The sequence below is a fragment of the Onychostruthus taczanowskii genome, unplaced genomic scaffold, assembly GCF_017590055.1.
Source record: "Onychostruthus taczanowskii isolate IOZ18803 unplaced genomic scaffold, ASM1759005v1 scaffold13, whole genome shotgun sequence".
NCBI classification, from domain to species: domain Eukaryota; kingdom Metazoa; phylum Chordata; class Aves; order Passeriformes; family Passeridae; genus Onychostruthus; species Onychostruthus taczanowskii.
In genome coordinates, this window is record NW_024498462.1 from 7,930,343 (window position 1) to 7,952,133 (window position 21,791).

The 21,791-nt window shown below is 39.4% G+C and overlaps 1 protein-coding gene across 3 annotated transcripts in view; it reads left to right on the forward strand.

The window, feature by feature from the left end:
* Positions 1-1,938: 1,938 nt before the first annotated feature.
* KLHL13 (kelch like family member 13) overlaps positions 1,939-21,791 on the forward strand; it is a 65,403-nt gene continuing 45,550 nt past the window's right edge. The window contains exons 1-4 of one of the 3 annotated variants that reach the window (XM_041396535.1): positions 1,939-2,005; positions 3,534-3,610; positions 4,555-5,182; positions 9,262-9,320. In XM_041396535.1, coding sequence (XP_041252469.1) covers positions 9,301-9,320 — 20 coding nt within the window. In that variant the 5' untranslated portion in view covers positions 1,939-2,005; positions 3,534-3,610; positions 4,555-5,182; positions 9,262-9,300. The remainder of the gene's footprint in view (positions 2,006-3,533; positions 3,611-4,554; positions 5,183-9,261; positions 9,321-21,791) is intronic. The other 2 variants (XM_041396536.1, XM_041396537.1) reach the window with 2 other exon arrangements.

Sequence of the window (21,791 nt, forward strand, 5' to 3'; positions counted from 1 at the left end):
GACTAAATTTAGATATATTTCATGTGGAAGCCGGGTGCTGGCACCCTTGTGGTGGTGCTGCCTGGTGCCAGGGCATGTGGTGAGGGGCTGCTCTGCAGCAGTGCCGTGTCTTCCCCACGTGTGTACAGAAGAGTCCACGTTTTGGTTGTAACCAGTTCCCACTACTAGTTCAGATTGTTTATTCATTAGTAAAATTAATGGTAGGAGGGAGTTGGGCTGGAAAACATGAATGTGAAGGTAAGAGATTGCATGACAGCACTTCACGGTCCTAAACAAAGAGTCAGGAATAAATAATGGCAGAAAAAGAAATGGGAGGAGGAAAAAATGAATGGGTCAGAGGAGAAAATGCTGTATTTGTATTGACTTTATTGTTTCAGTGCCATCCCAGATGTGTCTAACAAGTCTGACGTTGTTTGAGTTTTTTGTTACTCAGAGCCTTTCACAAGGCCCTGCAGTGTAATGCTCGTGTGTCACTGGAGCAGCCTGACACGGCTCTGCCACCCTGCAGGTTGGGCAAAATGTGCTCATAGGGCATGGGGGGGCAGCTGGATCTTACTGCTGGTTTTAAGGGGAGTAAGAAACCATCAGAAACTACTTTCTAACTTTGTGTCTTTCTGGCCTTCTTCACCAAAGCAAAAAACAAACTGTGTGAGAGGCTTCCTGGTGGATTGTGTGTCATTTCTGACACAATGGTATTTTAGTTCTGGAACATCAATCATTCTGATGGCTGCCATCCATAGCTGTGCATATATAAAAGCAAAATAATTTGACACATTTTAAGAAGGAGTACTAAAAGCTTCATAAAATAAGACTTCCGTAGCCCCTTATCTTCAGGCAAACCCTTTGTTTTGGTTAAGAAGTTTAAATGTCCATAGTGCTTCTGATCCATTATTATTGGTTAACCTGCGCTTTCCTATGTGATTTTGTTGTTAATATTGCTTTAGTGTTTTAACTGGATGAATTATTTGATTGGCAAGGGCTTGTAATTGAAAAAAATACTGTTCATTCATTGAATTATAGGAGTGACCCTCACTTTCTGGTGCTGACGGTGTGAGAATGTGGTTTACCAAGTGCAATGTTTTTGGTTTCTTCTTTTCTGAGAGGAAATGCAGAGGAAATGAAAGCCAGCAGCGTTATTGCCAGCATTTCTTCACTCTGCTTTACGTTAGAATGAATTTTAAAAAAATTAATGCCAGTGCAAATAACAGAACTGCTGATTGCTCCTTGTGTTTTGGGGTAACTGCTTGCTGTTTTCCTTTCAAATTGATTGTGCTATATTTTCAGCATTAAAAAGAAGTGCAGTGTCTCCTAAATCCCTCTATGCCAATGTTCATGGCTGTAAGATGACTTTTCACTGGAACTTTGTGCTGTTTCAGCTCTGCTGTGACTGGTGCTCTCTGTGCAAGCCCAGCCAGAGCTTCCTGCTGTGGTAACAGCTGCTGGGGGGAATTTCTGAGAAGGGGGCTTGGCTTGGGATCATGCTGCAAGGTTTTACTTCTGTTAGGACTTGTGTACCTCCTGTGGCTTGTATGCACTTAGTGATTGACATGAAGTGGTGGCTGTGATTCTGAAACAGTGTCTGCCTGAGTAGCTTCAAACCAAAAATTAGATCTGACTTTTTTTCTTCAGTGCTACTGTTGAAATAGATTTTTATATGGAGCTGTGATCTTGTGGGATGCTGTATGAAATATTCCATACACATGGAAAAGAGCAGGATGCCACAGATTTTTAGTGAGTTATGTGAACTTTCCCTTCAGGCAAGAAGTGGAGCTATCCAATTTTCCACTCACACTAGAGACAGAGCTCAAAGGGCTGCAGAAGCCAATAGTTAACTCTGTTGGAGATGCTGTGCCCTGCAGTTCTTTAAAATAACATCTACAGCGGATAATAGTGTGCAAACGTGTGTGACAATTTTTTTCTCTTCCCAAACCTTGTTCTAGATGTCAAAATTAACCTGGACTGCTTGGGAATGGCGAAACATAGCCCTGGGATCCTGCCATGAACAGTAAGAAAGTTGAGATACTTTGTGTATGCAAATAATTTTCTTTTAGTGACTAAACCCCAGTGAAACCATTCCTGTTCCATTAACACAACCAGGCACACATTGTGTAGCTGGGTGTGGAGGTGCTCCCAGCTTTGCAGGCAGTAAAGAGGCAGAACAGTAGGTCAGAGGGGAGGACCAGCAGGGGAGCATTCTCTGGGAAACTGTAGTGGGGAAGCCTCTGCAGTCAGTATGACATTGGAGGTGGGAAGCTGCTATGGGTGGTGCACTAGGAAATTATTGAGGTGGTAGCTGAAGGATGCTTTCCTGTAATGTGTAATTATATTGTGAGACTCCGTTGTTACCCAGTGTATAATTATATCAAGACTCCATTGTAATGGGATATCTTGAGTGCAAATTAGATTGAAATGTGATTAGACAAATTAGTGGAAGAAAAAAGTGAATTTTGAAGTGCTCAAGGCTGAATTCCAGACACTCTTTGTGGGAGGAAGTCCCTAAAACCCTGACAGAGGGAAGCTGCAGAAGGCAGTGTCCTTTCACTGCCACTGCTCTTGAATTGCCTGCTGTTAGACAGGTAGCCTGGCTGATTAGGTCTTCAGTCTGAGCTTTCCTGGCTGAATTTTGTGTGGTGCTTTTCTTATATGAAACTTAGTGTGTAACAGAGGTTGATCAAGCAGTTTGTGTAGCCAAGAAAGCAAGATAGCTTTGAAGATATTCTTGAGTGTTGATCCAAATATTCAGATATTTTTCTGTTGTTGGTAGCCTGAGACTTCCTAGTTTGAAGGATGCTTAAATATTCATGTATGTACATGCTCTGTACTCTTTACATAGCCTTTTCCAGATGTTGCAGTAGACATCCTTAAATTAACACATTGAAAATTATTCTGATTAATTTTCCTGGTACAAAATAGATTACTTGAGAGACTGTGTGGGTGAGTAATATGTTTGTAAAGTGTCAACAGTGTCTGTGGAAAACTTCCACAATTTGTCAGCCTTCACTGGGACAGAAATTAGAAGGCTTTTGTATTGTTACATAAAATAATTTGGACTAGTCCATTGGAAATGTACATCTCCTGAAAACTCCTGTAATCTCAACTCTTCACAGGAGTGTAAATACTTAACATGCAAATGTTCAAATGAAAAAATATTTTATTTTCTTTTGTAGGACTCTGACCATATATTGTTTAATTCTTCTGTGGGAACAGTTTTTTTCCAAGGTCTTTCAAAAGCTGGTTTATATACTTGAGATGTTAGACACTGTGAATATCTTGAAAATATCTGGACTCTTTTGATGAACAAACTATATTTGTTAAATTCTTGTAGATCAAATCACAGAGCTGATGTGTTCTTTATTAGGAGAGCTGATAAAGACACAGGAAGCTTAGTGCTTTGTACAAAGTAGGGTATGTAACTCCAAGCAGATTCTGCTAAGACTGATTACTTTTGGCTTTCTGAGACGTTTGTTCAGCTTGCCTGAGAAAGGTAAATGTATATATTTGTAGAATATTAAATAGCTTTGAATTTTTTCCAGAATGCAGCTAAAGCTTCAATTTACTTTTTCTGATCGTGGATTGACTGAGCTCACAATTTAAGCTGCGCTGCTCAGAGGTAAAATATTGCTTCATTTTGAACTGTCTTATTTAGCAAATTCACTGCCTGAGAGGTTGGGACATCTAGAATGATCCTGAGTTTTTTTGCTCCCTGCTAATCAGTTATCTAAATGTTGCATGGCTTCTCTTCTGGTCTTTCCTTCAAGGTGGTTATTTGAACCAAAAAAGCTGGACTGTTGTACTGGTGTTCAAGATCCTTGTGTTTGGGAAGTCCTTAATGTCCATTTCTAGCACAAGGATCAGAAATCCAAACCTCATTTTGCTTTTAAAGCTCTTGTGTTAGAAAACATCCATATGCCACTAATTAAAGCTGAATGACCAACATGTGAAGTGCATCCTGCTCAGCTCTCATGTCATTTGTGAGCCTTATGATAAGACAGTGAGTGGTGTGTGCTCTGTTGTGCTCTGGCTGCATTTCTGACCTAGTGTGTCCTGAATTGTCAGTTCAGTGTTTGTGCCATTTCAAGGTCTGCTCAGAATAGCTTTAGAAAGAAAATAAAGGAAAACTAATGCTTCTAAGTTTATCTGCAGCCTGGTGTTCTCTTAGCTTCCACCTTTGCCCATAACAGCGCTGCAAAATTAGGAAGCTTGCTAACAGTGATTGCTGTTGGAAATCATACTGACTAACTTCATCTAGGAGCATTTTTCTCAGGCCTTTATTTGCATATATGGATTAGGAGAAGCCTCCAGGTAAAGGACATTGTTGATGGAAATAACAACAGGTGGGAATGCTTGGAGTTCAGTGGAAAGTGATTCCAAGGTGCCTTGTCATAAGGATACTTGAATAGTAGCAATATGGAAATACCAAGGATTCAATTTCTCAGTGATGCAGGTGGTTCTGATACTCTGGTATGTGATGTAGGAGAGGGTGCCAAAAGGTTTACAGCAGAAGATGGGGAAATGGGCTTTAATGTTGTGAACTTTTTTTGCTTTTATTGCCAGGTAATGTACACTGGCTATCCAGGAGTCGCTTGTGAAGGCTGGAAGATTTCTGAATCTTGTGAAGTCTGCTGAAGTGTGTGTGCATTGTTTTACTAGGAGGCTTCTCAGACTTTTACTTCCTGTTTTTATCACTTGTTTCCCATCTGATGTGAACTGGCCTTTTCATTAACGCTTCCAGAGCAGCAGTTGGTGCCTCTGAGTCTGTGACACAGACTGTCCAGAACAGAGTTCCTGGAGAATGGAACTCCTAACTTTGTACTGCTAGCCCTCTTGGGAGATAATGATTAAAAACCTTCCTCCAGTCATAAGCATAGAGGCAGAAGCTCACATTACCTTTGGGAGAGGGGTGGCATGGAAGTTGCTTTGTGGTCTGCCCACAGCAAACAACAGGAGTTGTGGGCATTGTCACTGGTAGGGGCCTGCTCTGCATTGTGGCCATAGGAGCAACCGTAGGAGGACAACAGCATTTTGGGCAGCTGCCACTGACAGACAATCTGGGTGCTGTGCACAGCTCTGAACAATGCTTGGGTCTGCAGCTGGGGATGACAAGAGGATGCAGATGTTTGAGCCAAGGGCAGAAGAGACAGAGCAGTGCAGCTGTCCAGGACCAGAGCTGATGTGAACCCGGGTGAGTCGCTAACCTGTCAGGTCATTGTGGCTCTCGCAGGGAGCTGGCTTGTCTCACACTTGCTTTCTTGTGTTTTGGGGCACTGGTCCCTGCTGCATCCTTGTCCCCTCCCTGTGCTGGCATCTTAGACTCACTGTCACTGTGGTGTGTTGTCTGTAGCCTATTCCTTTTTCCCCTCTCTTTGGTCCCAGGCTGGGATTGCAGTGTGGGAAGATGATCTCGTTAATGCTCAAGGGAATGGGAGAGAAATCCATTCATTCCTTGGGACTGGGTTGCACTATGCTGTAATTGCTGAAGCTCCCAGTGTTAAGAGTATAATATAAGGGCATCCAACCGAGGTCTGTTAGGCTTAGCACAGCTATTCAATACAACACAGCATTTTCTTCTTGCCTTTGGTACCATTTTAATCTGCAGGTGTTTTACTTAGGTGTGATTTATACGTGGTGTATTAATGACTCCATCTGCTTCAGGGAACTGTTTTCTCTTTCTGTGTGAGTGAAATGCTATACCAAGAAGCTTGGGGTTTTTTAATACTTGAAATATTACTGCAGACTTCTAAGCTTGTGTGAACGTGCTGAAGCTTGTTTTATTTTGAGTTTCTAGAATATGTTGAATAAAATTTTTATCAAACACATTTTTAAAGTACATTAATGAAGGCCATCCTGTAACTGCAGTTGACAAACATGTTAGTACTGCTTTTGGTGGGTAAGACTTCTTCACAACTGCAAAATTTCCATTAGGATAAGATGTGTTCTGCCACCTAAAGTTGTATTTTGATTGTTGGCTTCCTTTATGACACTGAGTTTTTCAAAATGCAGCACTCTGACTGAAGCTAATTGGTAGCTTAAGTTGTATTTTCTGTAGTCTATAATATAGGGTTTCTTTTGTGTCTGGACTCAGTTTTTACAGAAAATGTTTAAATACTTATATACTGCTGGCTTATGGGTGGAAGTTAGAAAATTATTTTACTTGGTAATGATTATCAGGTGATAGTTGATATAGGGTAATGGTGCTCTTGAGTAATGCAACTCTGATGCCTGTTATAAAAACTGGGAGGCTGTGCTATTCTCCAGAAACGTGTACGAAGTCCATGCTGAAAACTGCCTGCATCAGGCTAGTCTGCATTCGACTTCTAAGATGATAATACTTTTTTAGGTGTATGTTCTCTGTATTTAGAGAGAGATTATCTTATTACTTATTTACAGATTAGAGCCATTCCTTTAAGAGTGCAGTTCAATGTCAGATTTAATCAGTTGCTGCTGGAAGGGACAGTGCTGCTTCCTTCTCTCTTTGCCCAGTGGATGCTGGGGATTTGCTGCTGCCTGGAGAGCAGCATCTCCCTGTCCCTCTGGAGGGAGGCAGCACTGGCCGTGCTGGCTCTGCTTGTCCCCTCACAGCTGTTTGCTGGTGGCTTGTGCAGCTGGTGGTTTGGTCCAGCACAAGGTAGGCAAGGGGTGGTTGGGTGAAACTAAGCAGCATGAGGCTGTGGCCCTCAGTGGTGTTCCCAAGCGAGAGCTCAGCCTCTTGTTCCCGTGCGTTTCACGAGCGCTCTGGTTTTCGGCAGCTGTGTTTTGTTAGTTTTTGATTCAGGTTGTCTGCTGTGCTGCAGGAAGGACTGTGTTACCACTGTAGGTCAGGCTAAGTCCCAGCATCTGCTTTGTGATTTCTGACAATCATTTAAACCCAGCTTGCCTGCTGTCGGAGTGATGTTTGCTGAGGTCTGGCCTCTGACCTGATGAGTGTTTCTCATAGTGCCTGTGTGCTCACGTTTGCCCCTGAGGATGTGTGGGCTTGTGCATTTAATGGCTTCCTGGGCTGTGCCCTGCACACTTTGTCACTCCTTGGCATGACTTGTGTCACTCATTTGCTGTTGTTTCTGAAGGGTTGGCTGTAACTGATACAAGTAACCTACAAAAGCAGCGTGCACTATCAACCCTGAATAGTCTAGAGCTTCCTGACAGATGAATTACAGGCATAAAAAAAGCTTCACAGGGTATCCACCACACGAGTTGCATTCAGTGGCATATGACAATGCATGTAGTGTGTTTGCTTTATGGAGTTGGAATTAGAAGTAGCTCTCAGGAATGCTGAACAATTTTGCATGGGTCCCAACCACTCCTCTTTTAAATTGTTTTCCTGAATTCAGGCTGAAGATGGTTAGAACAAATGTAATGGTTTACATAGGAAATGAATCCTTATTCATTAATTTACGTACTTCTTTTGGCATTTCTGAAAGAGTAATGGCAAAATATAACAGCAGCTGCAAGAGCAAACCCTGCAAACCTCAGGACCTTGCACGGTAGTGAGAAATTCAGCTCTTGGCAGGGGGTTGCAAGTTTGTACTGGTGATCAGATTTGTCCTTTCTGTGGCAAAGGTATAAGCAGAGATGTGAATTTCTGATATTTGTATGCTGGGAATGTAGAATCAACACTGAGGATGAGAGAAGCTCTATTGTTAAAGATGAAAATTAACTAAAATTTTTCTGAGTATGGAAAGTTCTGTTTTAGCATAGAATTTTTGGATCCCTTGGTCCTGTTGTGTAATGTGTTGGTCTCGTTAGAAAAGCCTGTGTAATGTCCACAGGTTGGTAAAACAAGGACTGAGATTTAAAGACCCATCCTGATTGCAGTCACCACACTACATATCACACAGGACTTCATAAATGATGGTAGCAGAACAGCTCAGGTGATGTGGCACTTTCTGAATGCTAGTTTGGTAATAGAGGATGGATAAAACCCATCCCATTCACTCAGCAAATTTCTTTAACAGAGGAGAACCTTAAGTTTATTTGAAACAAGAGGATGTCCTGAGGTGTAAGCAACACCAAGAGTTAACAACCACTTTATTCTGCCAGCTGCTGTAGTATCAGTGGGAGGGAGTGGGCAAGTTAGGTGCTATTAAACAATTCTGTTTGATGCTGTCTCAGTTGTGGCATGTTTAAAGTATTGCAAAGCATACACTGAATTTATAATTCATGCTTACAAATACTGTGTGCTATTTCTTTCCACTAAATTGTCTCAGTCTGCTTTAGCAAAATAAGATTTTAGACAGGCTCTTAAATTAGGAGAGCTTATGTCTACTCTCTGAAGTCAAAATTTTATGTCATGGTACAGAGCACTTGAAGGGGAGAGGATGATTTGCAGACGCTTTTATTTTCTGTTATATATAAACTGCCCCTGTGACTTTATCTAAAAATTTGCTTCTGTATCTTTGAAGTATTGACTAAGAAAAAGGAATTTCTTCTTTGGGCTGTGAATTAATAGCAAATTGCTTTAAAGAAATACCAAATGCATATAGCTTCTAAGTTTTTATCATTCAATTATGTTTATAAATGTAAAATGTATAAAAGACCAAAAATCTGAAGTGTGGCTCTTTTCAGGGGTATTGCATAGTTTATATTTTGCAATGTTTGCTAATAAATAAATGTCAGCAAATAGAAATGTTACAACTTTTTCACTGTCCCTTCAAATGGAAGTATGATTTCACAAGCCAGAACATAGTCTGTAGTCTTTCATTTTGGTTAAAGGCTGTAAGATACCATACTTCTGAGACATAAGAAAAAATGAATTAGGAGTTTATCAACTGTATTAGATCTTAGAAATGGAAGTCATTAAGATTTTGGCCTCTTCTGTACAAATTAATGTGATTACGTCTTGCTTATAAATAATTTGAGCTGTTTCTCCCTTAAAAGGTGCCTTTAATGAGTCACAGCTTCCATTTTAGTAAATTGTTCATGGGATAGGCAGGCTCAGGAACAACTGGGTTAAACCAAGAGATTATTTGAAAAATCTAGGGCATGTGCTCTCTGTTCACTTGATTAGTTTTCATAATTCATCCTTGTTTCCACAGCAAAGAGCAGCCTAATGCATGCAAACAGGGAGCACTTCTCTTGCTTTTGTGCCCCTTCATCTCTGTAATTTTAGCAGAGAAAGTAAGTGAAATGGGGAAACGGATTATGTGTGAATGTTTGGAACAAATCTTGGTTTGTTTTGTGAAAATCCTTGGGATCAGAGAGCCAGGTGCTATTTGGGGATGTCTGTCTGTGACTCTGCTTCAGTTCTTTTCTGTTTGACTACAGGTGCATGAAGAACAGAGGAGATTTTTCCGCTTATCAGAGATGATGTGGAGAGACTCTTTGTGAGTAACTGACGTGTGTTTTCTATAAAGCCCGAAATGCTAATGTGGGAATTATTATTTTTTTTATTCTCTAATTTAGAGTAACTGTACAATTTGTCTAACTGTTTCATTTGGGTCTGGGAAGCTGTGAGTGTAGAGCCCTTCATGGGAATCATAGGCAAAGCTCATTGTTGAAGGACAGAGCTGGAGGACAGAGCAATGTGTGGTTTCATAAGGGATTAACCACAATGCTTTACTTGTCTGTAGTGATCAGTCTACCAAAGGCTTTTACTGTTGGCTGCTGAAAGTGTTCTAGACAGCAGTAAAACCCCTGGCATGGTGGGCATGGGGAACCTTTAGCAGGGTTAACTTGTTACTTATAGAAACTTATTCTGCATGTCAGGTTCTTGACATTCTATTGTCCATGTCCAGTTTTGGATTGCATGTCTGCTATATCTGCTGTAAAGATGATGGGAATAGTAGCAGGCAATAGAAGCTTTCCTGAAAGTTTTCAGTTCTTTTCTGCTGGAATAAACAACAATATTCTGGGATCAAGCAGCTAAACCACACTCCTAAAATGTTACAGGAAAGAAAGAACCTCCATGATGAAATATAACTGTACCTAAATAAGTACTTAAAGGATTTGCTTTTGTGGAGACAAGGTAATTTTTAGAGAGCACAATTAGGTGATGCAATGTCTTATTTTTCAGATGGATTCCATAAAAATGCTGTGCTTTTAGTGCTATAGGCTCCTCAGCCAGCTCATTCCTTTGGAGTAATTAGTCCCAGTGTTTCCTTTTTTTGCCAGATTTCCAGTAACAGTTGTGAATTAAAGCAGCATGTTATTTTAGGATTTTCCATTATAGTCTTTGTTCTTCTTTTTTTTGTGTGTATAAGTATAATATGAGTAATGTGTTCTTGAGTGCTTTCTTTTAAACCATAAACTTTGATACACTGGAGGTGCTGCTTTGTTCTAATGGTAATTATCTAGGAGAACAGTGCCTTTGTGGACAACTTCAGTCTCTTGGCAAGGAAGAGCTCAAGTTAGAAGAACTGCTCTTACCTCAGGCACCTTGATTTCTAAGTTTTCCTATGTTTGTAACATTAAAGCTACACAGTGAAAAATTTTTCTTTGTTCTTTTCTTAAATTGAAGAAAAATCCTTTTATTACAACAGACTAGTAATTGCTTCAACTCCTAGGTAGGAACCAGTTTGGGTTCCTACACGTGACTTGCTTTTCTTGTTACGTGGATCTAAGAGAAAGGTTAAATGGTTTTTAGACTTCCCTCTTCCTGGAGACTTTTGGATATTTTCTTAGATAGGGTTTTGTAATTTGTTTAGTAACTAATTAAAAAAAGTCACTATTGCTTAATGTTCTCATCCTGGTTTGGCATCTGCAAATAGTGCCTGATTTGAAAGCCTGTCTTGCTTTCACTCAAGAGAAAATCAGCTTAAAGATAATGTTGGCTTGTAGTCATCTTTCCCTTGGCTTCTTCCAGGCTCTGCTTGCTGGTTCAGGAAGGCTGTGTGAGGATTTTTTTATAACAATCTCCTGGCCAGATGCTGAATTCTTTATGAAGCAGCAGGATAAATCTTTGTCCTGATCCAGCTGACTTACCCAGGAGATAGTGTTGATTTGATTTACTCTGTTATGTTGAGATCTCTTGTGGACAAAGTCTGTGAAGTTTTAGCTGCAGTTGGCTGAGTAGCAATGATAATATGCAATATTCTTCATTATTTTATTATTTTTTAAAAATGAAAAATCTATTTAATTAAATAATAATTTAAATAATCTAAGTAATTTAATTAAATAATCTCACGAATTTAAATATTTTTAAATCTCTTTAATATTATCTGCTTAATAAAATTGGAACCTGATAAATTTGGTTTTTTATTAAAATTTAAATTTTAAAGAAATTTAGGTATACGTGTTCCAAGCGTCAGTCTTTATACCTTGAGGTGTTCTTATGGTGATGCTACATTTATTTGATAATACATAAATTTTTCCTGGAGCTTATTTACATATGTTGACTATATTTTAGTGAGGTCATTTTCAGAAAAGACTTTCTATAAAATAGGCAGCAGTTATTTTGTGGGGCTAGCATTTGATTTGTACAGGTGGTTGCTGTTAAAGACCTTTCAGTTGCACAGCAGTCAGCTTTTCATGGTCTGCAGCACTGGGCTGGGTCAGGTTGTGCTCTGATGCTTGAGTGGATGAGGCTCACAGCCAATGGCACCCACCATGAAGAGTGTTTTGGGATTTCCCTGCATTAGTACTCCTCTGTGTCAGCATTAGTAGCTGCAATAACAGGTAATATCTTTGTGGACAGTTCCATTAGGTCTTAGGCATTATTGCAAGGGTGAACGTGTGTGAAATAGAATGGGATAAGTTGAGAATTTAATTTAATTTTTGGTGCAGGGTGGAGCTGAAGGAACTGGTTCCTTTGGCAGTTCTGTATGATCATAACCTTGGCTTTAACCTTTATGCTGTAATATCTTGAGAAGTATTGTGGACTATATAAAGGAAATTGCTTTTTGTCTGTTACTATTGTTCTTTTTGTGGTTATTACTGTGTACTTGATGTGTAGAATTTCTGCTGAAAATTGAAAAACATTTCACCTTTTGAATGCTCAAAGGTTTTTAAGTGCTTGAAATATACACTGCAACTTAGTCCATTAAGTTAAAAAGTAACTTAGCTAATGAAGAACCAATGTCCTATAAAAGCTTTTTCATTTTCAATGTAGTATTGACTCCTAAATTAATAAACTTTAGAAATATTAATTCTTAAGTGGATAATATTTAACATGAAGTTTAACCAAAATGCAGAGATGCACAGCATTCCCAATGCTGATTATTTCTGGACAGGCTGAATGAGGGTGCCTTGTTCTGCTTGACTTCTGCCCATGTCTGAGTCTAATTTGTGCAATAGTAGAAGGTGCTTGAGCTGTGCCCTTGGTAGCCAGTAGATCAGGGACTGTGTGTGACAAGCTGGACACTGAAGGGACATGCTGTATCTAAGCTATTCAGTTTCCTCATGAATGGACTGATTAATATGTTCTGTTGGCCTTTCCTCTCTAACCACGTAAAGCTTTATGCTCTTAAAATAATTGACAGTCAGCAGCTGGTTTCACAGCAGGACTTTTTTCACTTGGTAGTGAGGAAAAGGTTGGATCCAAATGTCATGGTCCTGTTGTCTTTGTGGAGACAATTCAGGTTTTTCTTTCACTTTGCTGGATTTCTTATCTACAGTTTTATTCTTACGTGCAATGCTTATCTAATCAACCTTTTATCAGCAGAGTTTATTTCATCACTGTGGGTTTATTAAGTGTAGGTGATGATGAATGAGCTTTAATATGTTGTAGCCACAGGTGACTTATATCAGGGAAAGGCTTTATGAGGGTTGGAAAGTGCAGATGAAAGTCCTTTACAGGAAGAGAATACTGAAGAGATGGAAAATCTCTTAAGTTTACATTTTAAGAGCAGTTATGAATTCATTAGATGCTTTTGGGCCAGCTAATGATAATTGAATTAATTTCACCATAGACATGTAAGTTTAAATTTGGTTCATTATGCAAATCCTGGCATTAAAAAGTTGATCATATGACTTAAAATTCAGAGGAATATTTCATTTAAGACAGTATTTTAATACACATACCTCAGCATTGTAAAAATTCTGCTTTCTGCTGCTTTATGTTCAGTGCAGTGGTTTAAGGCTGTCCTTGCACAGAGCCCTGACCTGAGGCCATGTGCTGCCTGTAGAAACGGGGGAGTCTCAGGTGCCTGCCCCGTTTGAGGTGAGGTGTTGGTGGGAAGAGCTCCTGTCCCTGCTCTGAGGCTGCAGCAGGCTGAGCTGTTCGCTTAGACACAAAGCAGAGGATGGAAGCAGTGTCATCTTCTAGGCCATGAAAATGGACAGAAAAGCTCATTTGGAACAGATAAACTTTAGAATTAATATACAAAGAGAGGAGGGGCCTCAGATGACTTGTGGCAGACATGAGATAGTGGATTAAAATTTCTTTAAAAGTGTGTTCCATCTGTGTTGTCCTATATCTCCCTCAATGTATTAACAGGCAGATCTGCTTTTAAACTTCAGGTACATAAATCTTTCTGTAAAATGCAACCCTGTTTGTGCTGAAATTTTACAATGACTCTGATATGGTCAGACTTGTCCCTCTTGGAGTTCAATTTAGGAATTGGCCCTTAACTGCCAAGACAGGGATTGACTTGAGAGCCAAGATGCCAGTGTACTTAGGTAGTGAAATAATCCTGTATAGTTTGGGAGCACAGAGGCATAGTTGTGTTCCTGCAAATGTTATGCAGAGGTTGAAATTGCTCAATGGTTTTGAGATTATGGATTAAATTTCATTAAGACTGCAGAAGGATTTTCCTTTCTCCAAGTAACAGCACAAGAGGTTTATTTTGCTGCTATACAATGTCTTATTAAAGGTTGCAGTGGCTATGCAGTGAAGCAGTTTGTATTCTGATTTGGTACAGGTGTCTTGAGTTGTTTTGGGAAGTGTTTTAGGATGGTGAGGGCAAAGCAATAGATCTTCTGGAGCTTTCTCTCTGCACATTGGTAATGTGTCCTTTGCTGGGTTGCCTCCTGCTTGCCAGAGTGTATTTTTCACAAGCCAGGTGTTTATGCTGCTTTAGCAGTGTTCTGTGTGCCGTATGAGCTAATTTTGCAGTAGAATAGTTTACATAAAACAAGAATTGCTTGCACTGATTTTAAATATGGTTTTGTATTATGGAGTTCATTGTAGTGAATCCTGTTCCATTAGTGTCACTTCCTTTTTAGTGTGTGGTTTACCTGAAATTCACTGCTTGTAAATGGCATTTCAGGAAGTCTGAACTGATCCAACACATGCTGACTTTGCCTACAGCTGGATTTTGATGAACTCTTCAGTGCAATATGAAGTGTGTTGTTGTTTGTTATTAACAAAGCTTCCTTTAAATTTAATCTTTGGACAGTTTTGCACAACTTACTAAAAATTGCTTTCACTTCAAGGAGCCAAATGGATTTTAGTTTTGTTGTTAATTTTTTTTGCTTTTTGTAATAAGGAATGATGTCATAGTATTTTCAGTTAAAGAGAAAAATCCATGGGGAATATTTTTCAGAATGTTGTCTGATGCCCTCTTTAATCTTTGCTCCTAAGCAGCCCTAACTCAACAGATGTTGCATGTGGGTGTTTGCAGCTGGATCAGAATAGCCTCTGATGGGAAGGGCTGAGTCTCTGCTGTTGCTGTGCTAGCAGAGTGCTCTGCAGTCAGCTTGCACCCCTTGTCATAGTTTTGGTGGCTTTTGATCAGAGATGACCAAGTTTTTGTAATGGGATTGCAAGATGCAAAGTGTTACCTTAACAACTGCCGCTTAATTGCGCTTCTAAAGCCGTGCCTGTGCTGTGCCAGCCTGGAGCTCCAATTCTTCCTGTAAGAGCTTGTGGATTGTCTGGGCATCTGTGCAAAGTCTACTCCAGTGCCTAAGAAGTCATAGTTGCCATATATCGTCACTCTGACTGTTGAGTGCCATGTGCCATTGCCAGCTTGGTGTTTTGAGGGAGAAATTACTGTTGTTCTTTTCTGATGCCTTTATGTGTTAGCGGTCCAGTGGAAGAGAACACAGAAGTGTTTGTTGGATGCTTTGCTAAAGGTTGATCTAATTGAGGGGGAAAAGTGTTGCAAAACAAAGCTGAGCCCTGAAGGGCATCAGAAAGCAGTTTTATATGCTGGATGTGGTGAGAGAAGCAGGAGTATTGGATGGACGTGCTGTAGTAAATTAATGTGGCTGAAGAGACAAGGCAGGAAGACACTTGAGTAGTTTCAAAGATTAGGAAATGTGGGGCTTGTCAGAAGCCAGAACAATTCAGTTTTGTGAAAGATGGGTTTTACCTGACTAGATGACAAGGCTGCATCTTGAAGATGTTCTAGAAAAAGTTTTGGAAAATGGTTGTCTATTTGCCAGTAACTCTTTATACCTGCATATAAGAAGAGGGCTTATCCTAAATGATGACATAAATTGATAAAAACAATTTAGCAATGTAACTGCATTTATTTAATGCCTTGCTGTTCTGAATATGTAAGTTTTTTAGAGAAACAGCATTCCTCATGTTTCCTATGTCTTCACTTTCGTGCCAAGGGACAGGATCCTGCAAACAAAACACTCTTTCTTTAGTGCTCCCAGCAAACAACTTACCAGTCAGGCAAAACTGCATGTCCCTAGTGATGTACTGCTGCAGGCAAGATAAAAGGCAGAAATAAAGATCTGTCTAAAACTCGAGGTAGCATGTGGGCAGAAGAGAAGAAATGAGAAGATTATTTTGATATAAATACTGTCACTTTCACCCAAGGCTTTATAATATTAAAATGTCTGAAAGCCTGGTTCAACTTTCGAATTTCATTTGGTTCTTGATGCTTTGTTGGCAAAGACAAAAACTAGTAAAGTTCAGTAGTTTTTTCCCCATTTTTTTGTAATACACAACATTTTCATTGTCGGAATGCTTTGTGGTGACAAAAATGACTTAATATTGATTTTAATTGGAAAGTAATTTGGTTCTTAACATGTTTTCAAGAGAGATTCTTGATGGAAAAATGAGATCAAGTGTATCCTTATGAAGGGAACAATTCCCATCTTCTCTACAAGTACATTTTAGATATTGGAAATTTGTGATTCTATGGTTTAGAATGTCTTGTCTGTTTTGTGGCTTTCTGTGATGTAGGTTTTTTTGAAACCACAAGACTTAATTTCTTATAGTAAACAGGAGATGGACTCGACAGATCTTCACCAGTCATTTAATGCATAATTGATCACCTTAACCCAACAGAAATTCCAGCAGCCTTATTTCTGGAAATTAAATCCTCACTTAAAACATAATTGTTCCTTTATAATATAGACACAGAAGCCATAGCATTGTTTATATTATCTTGTGCTGTATTTTGCATGCCCATCATGGTGGTTTGGCTGATGTGGTTAATTTATGTTGGAGTAACTGGGTTCATTCTTTCAAAGAAACAAGAAAAATAATTATTTTTGTAGTGCAGTATGTTTCTGTAGGAAATTTTTGAGCTGCATGCTCAAATATAAGTAACTTTATTAGTTTTCATGCATTTTGCAACTGAATAGGGACATCATACTTACATGGAAAAGGTAAGATAAGGGGCCATGAGTTTATGATGAAATGTGCTGCTGGCACAACAGTTTCTGACACTACTTTGTTAAAGAACTTTGCATCCTGTCAGGAATCATCCTTTTGATTTAGTGTTTGTCTGAGAAAGTGGCAGGGATCCATCCTGTTCCTTTCCTCACCACTGTGTGAAATGTAACAGCCTGGCTACGAGTGTTTCAGTATGTTGGTAGGATTTATTTTCCCTTACAGGTGATTGAAAATATTGCTGCAGCAAGAGGCATCATTCATGACTAGGATTTTCTGTTAAAGCCATTTAAGACTTCCACTTTTTTTTCTTTGGATTGCTAATGGCATTTTAAACCTTCCATTTAACTAGATTAATAAAACTTTTGAGCATTCATCTTAAGAATAAATGCTCAGTTATTTCTGTTCCAAGTCGTGTATTGACGTTAAACAACCTTCTTTTAGCAAGTTTAGACTGAAGAAATCTTAATAGTTTCTGTAGTTTCACTGACTGATTTTGTGTGCTTTTGTCTCAGTCTAAACAGATAATTCATAGGACAACAGTTTAAATTACTAAAGTTATGTTTTGGCAGCAGCTGAATCAGTTTTGAAGAATGATCAAACTCATTGGTATGCTGCTCCCTGCTGCTGGGGCGATTTTTCCTTAAAGGTTTGATCTTGGACTAGAGGCAATGGATTTTCTGCCTTTCTCCTTTTTTTTTCTTTTTTTTTTTTTTCCCCCAAAACAGGCACACAAATGCCTTTTGTCTGCTGGATGCATTTATGGTGATTTGAGCATATTCAGTCTCAAGTTTCACTTTTCAGACTTGCACTCTGAGAGCACACAATCTATTAGCAGTGTTTTGATCAGTCACGTTTCTGCTTAGTGTGAAAAAGGGCTCTTTAATGAATAATTCTGTGAAACTCTGAAGAAAAAAGTTATAAAAGCTTTCCTTAGAGAGCAGAGTTCTTCTGTATGTGTTCTCTCCATCTCTGAAAGCTTCCAGTCTCTAGTAATCCCAACCAGTACCTACTCATCCTATTTCTTTCAAGGTTTTCTTTTATATTTTATTTAGCAGATGAACACATCTCTGTGTTCATAGCAGTGATGTTACAAGTACTTTCAGTCCTCACTAGGTTCATGATTTTGTTCTTTGTTCCCAGGCATGTGCACTTGAATATTTTTGAAGTTCATTACCATTCAAAATGTGAATGTTGGCATTGCCATATGAAGCCTTTTTAATATATTCATATCAGAATTAAAATTAGAAGATGAAGATCTAGAAAGATTCAGTGAATTTTTTTAAGGAGATGACAAACTTCTTACCTTATTTATTGGACACTTGTTACACCTGGTTTCAGTATGATGTCTGTGACAGTGTTTATGCTTGTTAAGGAGTGCAGGTTTCTTAATCTCAGTGGAAGAATTAACCTCTTCAGTAAAAAGTTTTTCTCCAGTATATGCTTTTAGCTCTCCAAATAATCTTTGTTTTCAACCAACCACTAAAATAACCTAAAGATTAGTAGAGTGAATACTCACAGCTTTAGTGTTGACTTGCATTGAAAGAAAATATCTGTACTTTTTTTTTTGAAGATTGGCTAGGTAAAGGTAATGTTTTCTTTGTGATGGAATATTTGATAAAAAAGCCAAAGTTCCTCTTCTGTGACTGGAAATTAACATCCAGGCTTAATGAATTTATTGAAACATGACACGGGTGTATTCCTGTTAATTTTTAATTTTTTTTAATGAAGAAAGAACAGTGGTTGAAAGCAGAAACATTCTCTTTCCTATTTAAAAGCTGAGTTTTGGTTTGGGTGTGCTTCTGGGTTAAATGCAGTTCAGTTTCCTGTAGACATGGCTGTGGGTCCTGCCATCTGTCCCAGTGCAGCTTTAGTGTATGCTTCGTGTGCCAGTCCTTTTGCACATGAACTGCTTGCAACTTGAACTTCATGTGGGAGGCAGAGAGGTGTGGATCTGAAATAGTTCATATTTCATTCAAAGGAGGTCAGCTGCTGCTTTTACTGGGATAGGTGAGCTCCCAAACTGCCCTGGCTGCTTGGAAGGTCTGGCTGGCTTGTAGGATGCTCAACAAACTGTAAGCAGGTTTTTTCTGGAAAGTTCTCCATCTGATGACACCTGTTAGCAGTGTAGGGTAATGTCATGCTGATTGTCACTTTCCCTTTTGTTTCCTCTCTTTCTTCTGTCACTTGGGAAGGTGGGTGTCTGCTGGCTATAGCTGTTCTCCTGATGGGTGGTGGTTGTAGGTTATGAGTAATTGTTTTCTTGCTCTGTTTGCTGTTTATTTGAATGCATCAAGTTAAAAAGAAGGGCTTTAACCAAAGCAACTTTATGCTTATGGTAAGGTGCTTTAAAGTCCTAAATCTAAAATAATCTACTCCCACAGTGTGTATAGCATTGTCCCTTTGAGAGAGAGTATGGTATTTGTTTGTCTGCATGTAATTTGATTGTGACCTTATACTGAAACTGTGTTTATCACTTTTGGATACAGATTGGCATAGTTCTTAAATTGCTAATGTACAAAACATTCAAAAATTACCCTTGTTGTTTCAAAAATTAGTAATTTTAACACACAGTTTAATCTACCTTAGCTAGCAGCTGATCATACAAATGAACACTTTTGAAATAAAAGTTGTAATCTTGAAAAGCAACAATGCTGTCTAAATTGCTTACTCCCAGAAAATTCTTTTGGTGCTAAAGTTTAGCTCTAATCAATGTCCCTCTGTTTAGTCAAATGGAAGAAATACCTGATTTGCTAATTATAAAGGGAAGAGGGGAAAAGGAGAACTTTTCTTTGAGTGTGTCTGATCTGTTTTATTTAATTTTGCTATTAACAGAAGTGACCTAATTTTGAAAAGAGAAGTGTCCCTTTCTTCATGGTTACCAAAGTTTGGTGCTTCTTACATTTAAAACAAATGAAAGAAACCACACCCCACCCCAAAACAACTGAAGGATATGTATATTTTTGCCTTATTTGAACAGAAAAACTCTCCACACCTGAACACAAAACCTTCCTTGCACTATAAAACCCAGCCCATCAAAAAGCTCCTATGTGTACATTCCACTCTTTTTTTTATGCTAGAGATCTTCTGCCTGTGTATGTTCCTGTGTGCAGCTTGGTAATACATTTCCCATTATTCCATTGTCATTGCACATCTGGGATGCCTCTGATTCAGGCTGCAGTTCACTTGGATGCAAAATCAGTCATATCTTGGAAAATAATCACACAGTGGTGGAGACTGTGCTGGAAAAACGGTCTTGCTTGTGTTTGTTGTATGGGGAGATCAGTTTTGCATCTGAAACTGATCTGTTTTAATGAGCTGCACTTTGAGCTTACTAATGTTGTTAAGGACATCTTGTAATAATGAGAAGTGTTGGGTTATATTTGCGTTAATGTCCTGTCCTGGAGAATGAAAGTTGAAGCAACTATTAAGTTTTCATGTGATCTTCTGAGGTATTATACAGGTATCCTGCAGGACCAGAGAAGGCTGTTCAGGGTAACAGCTCAGTTTTTCACACAGTGTGTTCTGCAGCCTGGTGACTTCCAATCCCATAAATAAACACTCTGAAATCCAGACATCAGTATGATTCCTGCTGATAATAGCAATTTTAACAATGGAACATAACACTGCACTGTTTAAATGTCCATGTCTGTCATGGAAAACCTTCAGCTATAACTATGCTGTTCTGCCTTGTCACAACATTGTGTGTATATTTATGCCTGACCTTCCTATGGCATTGCTGAAACTTGAGCATCTTGCTAATCTCCTTCCATTTTCCCAAGCTATGTTTTCACATCCAGCTCCATCTTGTTGGATTCCAAACATTTTCAGCATGCAAACACCCTGTTCCAAATTCCTGAATTCTGCTTTCATTCTTCTGCTCCAGCTCACCTGTTACAGGGTGGCTGAATCTAAGCTGACAGCCAGGTAGGTGGAGGTGGATCAACCAAGGATCCAGGAGAAAACTTAATTTAAGGAGAATGTATTAGATCTCATTTTGCTTCTGTTGTCCCAAAGAGCACAGAGGTCACGGTGTCAACAAGCCAGCAAGTCCCTCAGAAGCCCAGCTGGACAAGGAGCAAAGCCGTGTTTGCTGTTGCTTAAATTGATGTGACTTGAGTGAGTGAAGAGATGTGTGGGAGTGAAGAGATGCAGCAGAGGAGTTTGCAGGCTTTGTCAAGCTGCTCTCTCTGATGGAGCAGCATCTTTGCCTTTGTCTGGGTTCCTCTTTGCTCTCACAGCCAGGTTTTCTCCTCTCTCGTTCAGTCTCCCAGTAATTAGAGCGCCAATGTGACTCTGTTCAGTTCTGTTTTCAGATAATTAGAGCTTGGCCCACACAGCAAAGTACATGGTTGTCTGTGCTGGGCTTTGCTCAGGGCCTTGGCCAGGACATCGCTGGTCTGTCATTGGCATCCGGAAATCCTTTTCATTGCTGCCCTGCAGTGGGGTGTGGCAGAGACTTGGGCTGATGAGGAGTAATTATGTGATGCTGCTGGCTTGCTGTGCAGTGGGAGCAGCCATCCCTCTGCTGTACATGCTTCAGGAGTAATGAGCAGCTCTGCTGGAGAACAGGCATGGCCTTGTTCTCCAGCCAGTTAACTGGGTTAGAGACTGATGCAGAACTCAGGAGCAGAGGGGGGGAGGAGGGTAAATGAACTGAATCACATTGCTAGAATTTGCTGTGAAAAAGAATTTGTACATTCAACACCAGAAGGCTAAGGCTCAATAATTTTAGTTAATTTTACTCTTGCCCTTTGGATTTTTGTAGACTTTCATCAGATTAGAGCCCTGAAGTAAAAGCTTAGTCACGCTGGGCCTTGTGTGTTGTTCTAGGATGTTGATAAAAGACAATTATAAATGGGCTGCTTATCTACAAATCCTGTATTTAGTTGTTTATACACAGGTGCCTGACACAACGACTGAAATTTCTGAAAATCTTCTTAGCTATTTATTGAATGTAATTATTTAAAATACTTGCTAGTCTTCAAATAGGCCTTTTCCTTTAAATAAATCAGTCTTTGATTAGTGCCATCTGCACACCCCCTCTCCCACAGCAAAAAAATGTCCCTGAATGGACATTTATTTCATGTTTTAGAGATTTCTCCCCAGCAGCTGCTTTTTTGACAGCAAGGTGTTGGTAGTTTGCTTATATTTCTGCTTTAGTGAAAGACTCAAGCAGAAGAAGGTATGTTTGTGCATGTTGTTGCTTGATTCAGGATATGAGCCAGAACATAAGTTCACAGAAATTTGATGAGAAGCACTAAAGAACAGTCTTCTGTAACAGTGTTTATGTAAAACTCCTGGGCTCGTAGTTGCTGTAACTCTTGGTTTCCCTGCAGAGGTT